The sequence below is a fragment of the Pempheris klunzingeri genome, chromosome 9 (genome assembly GCF_042242105.1).
Source record: "Pempheris klunzingeri isolate RE-2024b chromosome 9, fPemKlu1.hap1, whole genome shotgun sequence".
Taxonomy (NCBI): Eukaryota; Metazoa; Chordata; class Actinopteri; order Acropomatiformes; family Pempheridae; genus Pempheris; species Pempheris klunzingeri.
Window position 1 is genome coordinate 15,517,755 of NC_092020.1, and position 12,053 is coordinate 15,529,807.

The 12,053-nt window shown below is 40.3% G+C and overlaps 2 protein-coding genes across 2 annotated transcripts; both read left to right on the plus strand.

The window, feature by feature from the left end:
• The first annotated feature begins 710 nt into the window (after positions 1–710).
• LOC139207351 (LRRN4 C-terminal-like protein) lies at positions 711–3,008 on the plus strand. Its single transcript, XM_070837047.1, has 2 exons — positions 711–804; positions 1,863–3,008. The coding sequence occupies exons 1-2, from the start codon at positions 801–803 to the stop codon at positions 2,642–2,644; spliced, it is 786 nt and encodes a 261-aa protein (XP_070693148.1). The 5' UTR covers positions 711–800; the 3' UTR covers positions 2,645–3,008.
• Positions 3,009–3,610: 602 nt separating this feature from the next.
• On the plus strand, positions 3,611–6,065 carry tstd1 (thiosulfate sulfurtransferase like domain containing 1). Its single transcript, XM_070837077.1, has 4 exons — positions 3,611–3,696; positions 4,587–4,715; positions 4,992–5,154; positions 5,346–6,065. Exons 1-4 carry the CDS (start codon positions 3,684–3,686, stop codon positions 5,398–5,400), a joined length of 360 nt encoding a protein of 119 aa, XP_070693178.1. The 5' UTR covers positions 3,611–3,683; the 3' UTR covers positions 5,401–6,065.
• Positions 6,066–12,053: the final 5,988 nt, after the last annotated feature.

Sequence of the window (12,053 nt, forward strand, 5' to 3'; positions counted from 1 at the left end):
GAAGTTGGAAAAGAAGGAGAAAAGAACTCTGCCCTGGTACTTTTCCTCTCATCTGTGCAATGCGGGCATTTGGAATAAGAAAGAACATGCCTGCGCTGCCAGCTTCACCCCATAAAAGGACAAGAGAGAAGAAAGCCTTTATCAGTCGTCTCCAGCTTGTCACACTGGGGGCTACAAGAGGTGGAGGGGGTCCATAATAAATACACATGCATGCATTCTTCACCCCCCACTCTCAAAGGCACACATAAACACACACTGAAGAGACCTTATGCGCTGTTTGTTTCCACAAGAACACCTGCAGAGTATGCAGGAAGTTTAGCTCTTAAAGAAGTAATCAGAACCAGGCAGTTGCACCTACGGATTGCAACATGCACAAGCCTGCCTCCTGTTGCTGCTCAACAAATTAATTTGCAGTGCAGCACACAGGCACATGGTGACACCCCACCACCACCACCACCACCTTTTTTTGTCAAGAAAATTCCACACAAAGAAATGTAAAAGACCAATGATGGCTGCTTGGAAGCCTTGTTGAGAAAGAGAAGGAGGCAAGACGTGACAAAAGACAGAGGAGAGAGGCAGAGTATCAAAGAGTAAAAGGGGAGGGAGAGGCGCTGAGGGAAAAGAAAAGAGGGGGTGTTGAGGAGGAGGAGAAGGAGGAGAGAGTCTGAGAGAAACAACTTAAAGACGGTGAGAAAAGGAGACGAGTGAGTGAGTGAGTGAGTACACGGTGAGAGCAGACCAGACCGAGTGGGAACAAGGGAGAAAGAGCGAATAAACAGTTGAAATATCCATCACCAACTATGGGTAAGTAAATCATTTTGAACACTTTTCTTTACATGTGGATGATTTTTATGACTATGATGACATGTGTTCACCAGATGCACAACAATGGAATGCCTTGATACTCATGTTTGGAGATCAGTAGACGTTAAAGGCACAAGAAAAGATGAGTATCAGAATTATTTTAACATCAACCACAGAGTGTAAAGTGAAAATCCATCAGTGCCTTGATTCAGCTTTGGGTTCCCACAGAGCTCATCTGGCTTGTTGCCTGGAGAAAATGGTGATTGGGGTCACCACAATAGTTGTATTTTTTTCTTCCAGCACTCAGAATTTATTTATCTAAGGCTGTTTACAGGATGGAAACTGAAACATCGCAAATGTCTGATTGCACGCAAAGCCATTTTTGAGCCATGAACTTTGGAAAGAAATTTGCTTGATTTCTTCCTACTCTCAACAAACCTTTCTTGTCTTCTGTCAAAAGGGAAAATAATCTTAAAATCTCAAATACCATTTCTTATCCTTAGTACCACTTGTTGCCATGCTATTTTGTCTAGTATTGTAATTAAGTTCTGTATTTCTGTGTTCCCGTGTGTTGACGCAGTGACCACTACTACCATCAACTCTACTTCTTGATGTCAGTTCCTGTATTCCACTTTAGTTACACTTTAACTTCCTTCTTATAACATGCCTCTATGATTTGAATATGCAAGGTAAATAGAGTAGGAGTGATGATTAAGGCCACATGTTAAAAAGTGTATTTCAGTTCTGACTCGATTCTCAGAAGTTCTCAGAGTTTTAATTCTGATTTTTTTTTTCTCAGATTATGAGTTTTAAGTCAGAATTCTGACAATTCGGTCTGAACACTAATACATTTTTCAGATGTGGCCCCTAACCCTCTTCCTCAATAGACCAATGACGATTTAATATTTCCTCTCTTAGACTGAGTAGATAAATATCCACTAACACTGCTAACTTTTCATTGTCCATTCATCTGCCTCTGTTAACAATGATAACAGTGTTACTGCCGTATTATTCATAGCTGTATTATTTTTCTCATCATTTGTTATTTCTGTCCACAGAGATGATGTCACTGTACAGGAACCTGGCTATGCCTCTCTTTTTTCTGAGTGTCTGGCCTCTATTACATTCCAACTTTTTCTCTCACGCTGCCTCTACTTCACCTCCCGTCACCTATCCACGGATCATATACATGACTGGTTTAGATCCAAACTATGATTATGGAGACTACAATGACAGCTCTCTTCCTGAAGTGCTGACCCCCGTGAAGACGACCATCCTCCGACAGGACCCGTTCTGCCAGTACGACCCCTGCTTGGAGCATCAGGAGCCCTGCAGCCATCTTTCGGCAAAAACTGGGTGCCTCTGTCCTGGGGTCAGTGGGGCTGATGAGCTTCCTCGTCCACCGCTCATCAAAGACCTGCTGCCAGTCAGTGAGGGGGATAACATGGGGAAGATAGAGGTCCAGTGGTGTGCTCCATTGTCTGTGGTGTCTGGGTACAGAGTGGTGATTGAGGGAAAGGAAGAAGAAGCCCAGAAGTTTGAGGACGTTTTGCGACGAGGCGTGGTCGGCCCTTTAGAAGTTGGGACTAAGGTGTGCGTGGAGGCGGTGAACAATGCAGGACGCAGCCCTTCCTCAATGTTTTCCTGTAAGCGGTATGAGCTCACTGGTTCTTCTGACCATAATCTGTTGGCTGGGATCATAGGAGGAGGACTCACCCTCCTTCTTCTTCTTATCATAACAGCTGTGATCCTCTGGAAATATCAAATTTGTCAAAAGGCAAAGAGAGACTCCACTGATGGACAAGGGAACCCTTCTTACAGCACGGGGGGAACACTGTGATCCAGGCTAGTTCAAATCAGACAATCCATCCCAGTCACACTGAGCAGATGTAATCATCAACACAAAGAAAGTAGTTCTGGGGTAGTGTTATAACTGATTATAGAATTAAGTCTCTGCTTACAGTCTTGTTTCAAGGAATTTGTACACAATTATGGGAAATGTAGAGTGGTGTTAATGGAATAACACTAACAAATGGGTAATTCAGTGATACGCTACGGGTTAATTTGCTGGCAAATTAAGCTTTGTAGGTTTATTAGATTGTTTTGGCTGAATTTAATTGTGAATGTTATTTTCTAGGATGTAGATACTGACTGAAACTTTTGTAAGAAATTAAACTTATTTTAATAAAAACTGTGTAAAATGTTTGCGTTGAAATTTAGCTTTCATCTGAAATGTTTTGCATTGGTCCACATGTTGCAACAATTTTTAAGTGCCTTGGCATCAAGTCTCTGAAACTTTACTGGAAGGATGGTCAGATCAAAATGTCTCATGCATGTTGATTTAGATTGAGATTTTGATCATACAAAACAAATTGTCATTATATACAATAATATGCATATAGGATACAAAATCATCGAAATTAGCTCCACTTCGACAAATTAATGGATAAATAGTAATTACTCAGTGATAACATTTATGTTCATTAATGTTATACTGAAAGGGGCCATTCGTCATAATGAGCGCTTTTACTTAAGATACGAATTAGTCGTTACTTATTATCTAAGTTACACCTTTATTGAAAATTCGGTTGTTGCAGCACCACGAGGATGTCAATAAGTACAGCAACGTGTAGAAATATATGCTTCAAGTATATATTTCCACACGTGATAAGAACAACTTTTATTTTGAAAGTCTTGTAAAAACAGTACAAGCGAGAAATTGATTTCATTGGCCAATGACTGACGTCTTTCAGGCTAAGTCCCGCCCTCTCTCGGCGTTTCAGCCAATGATGATTAGTCGCTAAGCAAAGTGAGGAAGAAGACGAACTCCTGTTCACAACGTGTGAAATTATAATTTATAACAACCTCAATCAACTAGGATGGCGAGTCCAGGTGAGTGTCTGTCACTTTACCCCCTTAAGTCTAACTGCAGCCTATCTGAATGTTATGAATGACGACTTTAAACACCCTTTGTGTTGGTTTAGCAGCTTTAATTTCGGCTATTTAGTTAGCTAACGTTTGTTTAGTTACTAAAAAACTATGGCAGGTGAAGAGGCGGCATTGACATTATTCAGGTCCCTTGTCGTTGCATTCAGCAAACTATCTTGTACACAGATTTTTATAACTAGTAAATATTAATGATGAAACAATTCCTCGTTGTAGGAATATTTACTTATTCCTATCCGAATAAGCTACTGTTATGGGTCAGGATGACTCAGCAGATAATTAAGTCTTTAAGCAGGAAGCTACTTGTATCCTGAGGGAATGCCAACAGCTCACCGGAGCAACAACCAACAAACCAGCCAAGTCAAGCAAAACATGATAAGCGTTTACATACCTACATAATCTGTTACATCAAAGGCGTGTAGTGGCAATGTACCTTTACTCCTAATTATCACACACAGACACACACACACACACACTGTTAAGAAAAAATAAGAGTGCCAACATGAGGGAGCAATTATGTGGACCCTGAAGGTGGAGGTGGATTTTCTAAACCTGCAGTCCACCCCTTTGTATCCTAACCTGGTTACAGACCTCTTTAATCATCATCCAAGCCTGTGATTTTTATCAGCAATTCAATAACAGTCAAATATCATAAATAATGAAGGCAAGTGCACTATTGATACCGATTCCCACACCTCAACTCAGGATATCTGCCAAGTACTGATCCAATACATTAATGTTCTCTTCTTCAGCCAACATTCTTATATTGTGGAGTTTATGTGAAACGTACAGTTTTGTGGGAGTAGTTCTTAATGTGTCTCCTCTCTCACTGACAGTCACCAAGGAAATCTCCTATGAGGAACTGAAAGCACTTGTGGGAAAGAGCCAGAATCTCCTTCTGGTTGATGTCCGCAGCAAAGAGGAAGTGGACAAAGGACGTATTCCAGGATCAGTTCACATCCCAAGTGAGCTTCTTTTAAATTAATTTACATGGAGGGAAAAAAAGAATATCATGGTTAGAAATAAATACAGTACCTATTATTGCCCCCCCCCTCAGTGTTACCACTTATCATTCAAACCAAAGTTTTCCTGGTTGTGTTGTTTCACATCCTGAATATGTAAAAGTGTGCAGTTGAGGATAAACATCAGTGTTCTGTAGTCTAGTTTGTCATGCGATGTTTATATTTATCATCTATTCAATCTTGAAATAATTTTCTGCATTCCTCCCTTTAATTATTCAGTTGATTCAGTGGAGGCTGCTCTTGCAATGGAGCCAGAAGAATTCAAGGCCAAGTACGGGGTAACCAAGCCACTGCTAGATGCGTCAGAGCTGGTGTTTCACTGCCAGGTGGGCAAGCGAGGGGGAATTGCCACAGACAAGGCCTGCAAAGTTGGATACGTGAAGTAAATAAGTTGTTGGCTACTACACATTGTATACACACACACACACACACACACACAGCGTATCTATCTTTCAAACAGGCAACCCAGATCTCTTACATTAATAACCCTCACTGTTTTAGGATTGTCTCATATCATGTTTACATAAATTACTCTTTCTAATGGCTCTAAAATGTGTCTGTCTTCTGTTTCAGTGCACGTAATTATCAAGGAGCCTACAGGGAGTGGTCTCAGAGGGAGGGAAAGTGATTCGTGTTGAAGCAAAGCCTCATGTACTTATATGAATAGAAATTGTGAAAGCTAGACAGTGAAAATAGAGAAACTTTGATGTGTTTTGTTTATTTTTTGATACTTGATGTTTTCATACACTACATCATTGTATTTAAAATGTATTAATAAATGTCAAATAAATTATGTTCCTTATTCAGATTTACATGTAGCTTTTTTGTGGGGATCATTGACTGCATGATACAAAGATGTGCGCAGTGGTAGCATTAAAAATACTACAGACAGACAGCACACGTTGACAAACAGCCTGCCAGGGATGACTGTGAGATCTGGTTGAAAGCTCTAGAAAAAACTAGTAAGCCATGTCTCCAGTCATTTCTGTACATTTTGTTTAAAAACATCAAGAGGAGTTTATTTATGTAATTGCACACATACAGTAAAGTACAGATTTAGCACACTTGCAGCTATTTTTTTAGACTATGATATATTTGAATATATATATATATATATATATGTATGTATGTATATATTACCATAATTAGGTCAAAGTGATTTCCTCATTAATTATCTATCCTCTTCTTTTTCACTCTTTGGCATTCGGTGCGGATGGCAAAGTAAGATTTTCATTGTACAGGGAAACCCGTTTCTACACTGTACACATGACAATAAACACTTTGAATCTTGAATCTTGAATTAATTATAGATTTATAGACTTCCTATCTATATTCCTCAACTCACTTGTATTGCATTACCACTGTATTCACATATCCATAGTACTTTCATCTCTGGCTGTGATACAGAATGTAGAAGAAGTTTGGGTGTAATTTATCAGGAGCTAGCACATCAAGTCATCAGGATGCTCGGAGAGATACAGCAGGTGATGGTTTAACTATAAATGATGGTTATATTGTAGAGATACGACGTTTGGACGTGGGAAATAAGTGTTTAATCTACTTTTAATATCTGCTCATGATTATTTATAAAGTGGAGACCCGTCAGTCAAAGTTTGAAGCCAACTAGCATCACGTATGTTAGCATAATGTAGCATGTGTTAGCTTTAGCATGCTAAACTGGGACTATGTGTGTGTGTGTGTGTGTGTGTGTGTGTTTTTAATTATTTACTACTTCAGGTGTTGCGGTTGGTCATGCTTTTGAGGAAGCAAAGACAACGTCGCGGTTTAAAGGCTGCTGGGGGACTTTTGGTGCTGCTGTGGACTGAAACAGGAGCTTCTGTTCAATGTTTGAACTGCAGTGGTGAGGTTTGACCTTCTGTTCAATGTTTGAACTGCAGTGGTGAGGTTTGACACTCGGCCATGCTGCCTTCAAGTGCGCTGTCCCATTTGATCAGGTGGAAACATTTATCAAAACTTAACCCAAACTGTGCTCTGACAGTGGGAAGTTATTATGGCAGCTGTACATTTGATTACCTCTTCTTTAAATACTGAAAATATGATATAAATAGAAATCATATAGATAAATATATGAAATATAGGTCAATAACCGTTGTTGGAAAAAAGTCAGCTGCCTTATTTGTAAGCACAGTTGTATTATAGCCATTCTGGTAACACTTTACAATAAGGGTACAAATCATATACTTCTGTAATGCCTAATAAATGCACGGCTGATTATGATTTAATGCCGGATGTATCATGAATCTTACCATTAACAAGTGATCATGTCACTATGACCAACATGATTAGTTAACACTTAATCGATCATCAATTAAGGGAGGTTAATTCATAGTTTCTTCTTCAATAAACTGATGTGCAACGTGATATGCAGCAGTGTCTAATATGGTGTTGACAGTGTATAACCAGAGCTATCCTGTGATGTGTATGATAAATTAAGTCATTCATTTTTGATTATTTAGATCAGAAATGGCAAAGCTAACACGGGTAGTAACCATCTATGAATGAATCAAATTTCATTTCAGGTGAAATTTGTAAAATAAGGTGAAAACACATGCGTATATCAAACATTGCATGAATTTAAGAGAAAACTAAAAAAAAAGTGCAATCATCCAGTCCAAAAAGATAAAACCCAACACCACAGTAACACAGACATGATTAACTGGTCACTTTGAAGCATGAGTGCATTGGACCAGTTTCAGCCTGGACTTTATTACTGTGGACAAAGTGTTGTAACAGTGTTTACAATTGTGGTGCAGTTGCAGCTGCTGGTCCCTGGTGCATAGGGATTAAAATGAAAGCGCTCCAAGCTGGTATGCATGGACACACACCTAACATATACACACATTCTCAGCTTTTGTACACCGCATCACTTCTTTTCACTGCTTTAGTCCTCACAGATTTGAAGGAGAGCTTGGTTCCCTGTGTGTGGCCGTGTCCTCAGCCTGACCCTGACCCTGAGGATCTGTGCGCCTTCACTGACCTGTACGGTCCCCTCAAATTACTCCTGACTTTTCAGGTACAACCAACGCTGATGCTTCACAAGTATTTTATTGGCCTGAATAAAGATTACTGACATTAGAGTCTGAGCATTGTCCTATCAACAATAACCTCTTTGTAAGTCGAAATAAGATATCTGGGTGGGATCACTTTATTGATCTTAGTAAGCATTTTTTTTAATGACAGATGATCACAGTGAGCCTCTGACTGACATATCATCTCTGTCTGTATCTTAATATCAGATGAAAGATGCGAGACTTTTCAGCCCAGAGTCTTATGCTCGTATAGAAGCGTTCCTGCACGCGTTCAGTTTGACTAACGCAGGGGTAGGATCTGTTTCCCTCTGAATTTGTATCCACACTGTTCTTTTAAAGTAGGGAGCAAACATGTGACTGCCCTTCTTTTCCACAGATCCAAATCCACCTCAAACTCAAATTAAGTCAGCAGACCTTCCAGCGAGAGTTCAGGTAGGACTGCTGCTACTACGCAGGCACAGCTCATAACTTTCTTTTCTTATAAATCTAGCAAGTCTCCAACCTGTGAGATGGCCTTGTGATTGTACATTTGACATGTCCAGTGTATTATGTAATGATTCATTCAGTCACTTTAAATAACACAGAGTTGATCTGTTTTGTTTCATAAAGTGTGTGTTTGAGTGTGTTTGTGTGTGTGTGTGTGCAAAGCAGCTGATCAGATTTTAATACTGGCTAACTACTGTATGTTTTTCAGCTTTAGGAGTAAGAGTAGCAGAATAAGGCAAACACAAAGGCTCGCTATTCTAGTACAAACATTTCTGTTTTTGCAGAGTGAAGATGAAGAGTAAAGTTGCACAGGCAGACCAACCACCACTGATCTTGGATGTCACCTGTAGTACACAGTCAGTTATGCTGTTTTTAACATTATTCAATGTGTAGTTGTTTGTGTGGATCAATGTGTCTTACTTTCATTAGAAAATAACGGAGCCAAACAGGTAGAGGTGTGTAACCAAAATAATCTGATCCTCATCTGTTAATGCAATAAAAACTTGTTGAACTGACTGGAGCATGTAAAGGCATGTTCTCTTTTATACATAGAAGTGCATTATACATTCAGTATACATTCTCATTGGGTTCAAAGGCCTCCAGAGTATGTGAAGAAAGGGTGCTGGTGTCAGGGAGGACACCCTGTCATTGGAGACAGGCTGCCGCTCAGTATCCCACCTGAAGCCATGGACCAGGGCCTGTTTGGGGAGCTCAGCATCCAGCCTGTAACGCTCCTCAGCCCCTGTGTGCTGCAGTACCCCAACCTGGCAACACAACTCAATCGCATACAAATATCCTTTGCTGAGTTTATAGCGGCTCTGTTTGTGATTTTCAAGGACCAGATTTCTGGACCCAGCCAAGTGTCTGTTTTGGAGGATTGTGCCTCTGCTCTTTACAGAGGAAGTGCTTCAGCTGGCTTCATCAGACCTCCAGTGCGCTCTGGGACCGTTTGCATCTGAGTATAAAAGCAGGAATGAGGGCCAACTCTTCAGAGTCTGAGGAGGTCAAGTATCTTGAGGTTTGGTGTCGGTTTGTGGGATGTGCCGCTTGACCACGTCAGAAATTAAGTCATGTTTATAGTTGTTCTGATACCATAATAGAGAGGAGGGAGACACAGTATTGGTTCATTATGGCAATAACAATGCACATTTTCTCATTGTCTCTCCTTGAGGACATTTATTCTGTTGCACTTGGTTGTCCACAAGAAAACAATGAATTAATAAATAAGAGAGCTAGAGAGAGGTTTGGAATGAGTCAGTGAGGTCAGTGAGGTGAAGCTCAGACTTTTAGGGGGAACTCCAGTGCTCCTTTAAGTTGACTCAGTTGAAGTGGCTCAAGCATTTGATTTAGATTAGTCTTCCTTGACGGCACATCTCCAGGTGTTGGTTTGCAGCCCAAGCAATGTTCCAGTCACAGGACCCTCCACCTTCTTCCAGAACCTCCCTGCACATCTGGACTGTCAGGAACTGGGCCTGCATGGCCTCCAGTGCTCCTCCTTCAAAGGTAGAGAACTACCACTGATGGGAGCACATATACTGGGTGTAATTTGATCCTAAAGTTGGTTTGAAGTCAAGGACAAGTAATCCTGTCTTAAAAGAGTGATGTTTTGAAATAGACTAATTTCCACCACTTGTGTTTATGTGTTAGAGAATGTACACACAGCCTTGGCCTGAAGACGCTCATAAAAACTTGAACGGATCACAAATAGCCCATTATGTGAATCCGAGAAATTAAAGCCAGACAGAACAGTGGAAGTAGAAAAAAAGAAGACACACAGAATCCACTAACAAAAGCCTTAGAGGCACAGTACTTGGCTAGAAACTGCTCTAACTGCAGATCTGGACATTTTCATTGTCTATTGTGAAATATGTTCACATGCAACTAGTCTGCACTAATGATTAACACTCATTGCAAACAGTGAATTTTAGTCCAAGAAGAAGTGTTGTATTCACTTAGCAAAAGAATTGTCACGGCGGAGAGTTGAGGTGTGGAAGGGTCCACGATGTGTTTGAGTTTGGACATTGGACGCTCAGGTTTCCATTCTGTTTTACACCAGAAATCTGTGATTACATTTGTCATATTTAACTCTGACTGTGGTTTTTCCCTGACCTTAACTAAGTGGGTTTAGTTGCATACATCTATCCATACCTTAAATGATAACTCCTATATTTTTAAACCTGGGCCCTATTTTTTTTTTTTTTACACATGCTCGGTTTGAAATGACTGGTAAGTGCAAAAACATTTGGAAGTGGTCCAGTATATCGTCTCTGCCAACAGCCGAGGGCGGGCGGGGATCGAGCCACAATTGCCATAATGTAGCTGTGTGCCAGATCAACGTACGTCCACTGAAAGTGCCTGTTTTTGCTTGGCTCAGATTGTTAAGTGTTCTGACAACATTATGGAAAGGATCCTGAACAGATAGACCTGTAAGATCCTTTTTATTTAACCAGAAACAACCGTTTTATCTCTCAGTTCAAAGCCACCAGACTCTGTTAAAAAAAACCAGTAATTTTTACACAGGAGTTGGTGGTCTACCGGTGTGTCAATCAGTTAGTTTGTCTGTGCTTTGGAGAGACTTTGGTGTTTTAACTGGTTAGTTCACACAACACATTTGTGCAACACAAGCAAACTATTAAGTTAGCAGTCATTTGAGTTGAGTAATTTCTTTAAGACTTCCTAAATCTTGGACTATTTTAACCCATGTGTGAGAGAGTAGGTTTGAGTCAATCTGGTTTATTGTAAGTCAAAACTCTGCCTGGAACTGAGGATCACTGAATAATCTCTTGTCTGACACTGACAAGCTGCTCTGTGGTGATAATTCTTTTTTTCCTTTGTAGATTACACAGTGAATCACAACCACAAGCAACACCACAGCTACACAAATCACATGTAGCTTATTCATTCACAACACGTGATATAAAACATTATATCAGCAAAGGGAGAAAAGACTTAAAACATCTGTTAATTCAGTAAACCTAAGTGAACTCAAGTTTTATGTGCAGAACTGTTATAAGAGCTACATGCCCAATCCAAAGGTGGGTCCTCCATTATTACCGCAATGTTATGTGCATGTTGTGATTGCTGCAGTGCTCCAGTGCTCCCTCAACCAGTATAAACTTGCAGAGTGTTAACTGTTTGAAGTCACTGATGATGATGTTTTCCTTTACTTTGCAACAAAAAATATTCAACATCATCTGCAGATCTCGTGCACATCGGGGACACAGTGTACACGGTAGAGCAAGAAAACTCGGAGGATCCAGAGCAGGAACCCGGTTTTCCCCAGATGCAGCAGAGTCTCCTGCTTTTCCTCCTCCTGCAGCACAGTGACCCATTCATTTGCCAGCTCTCAGACAACATGGGTGAGAGACAGCTTCATGTATGATTAACAAAACACTGCGTTAACGTTGGTCTCTCACAACTATTTTTCTGTCTTTCTATCTGAGATGCTTCTGCAGTCACAGAGGTGCTGATTGAGCGCCACCTGGAGGATATTCTGAACAACAACAGGCAGGCAGTCACAACAGCCCTTCAGACTGAGCTGAAGAAAACACTGAAAGCCCAAAATCACAGAAAAAGGGCAAGTCTGAGATCCACATGAACTTTTTTAATCTGGTGTTATCAATTGACAGAATAAAATGAATTAGTCAACAACAGTTTTGTAATTAATTTATTGTAGATGTCATTTATCAAGCAAAGATGTCAAACATGTCAGTTTTTGCAGCTTCTCCTGTGAGGATTTTCTGTG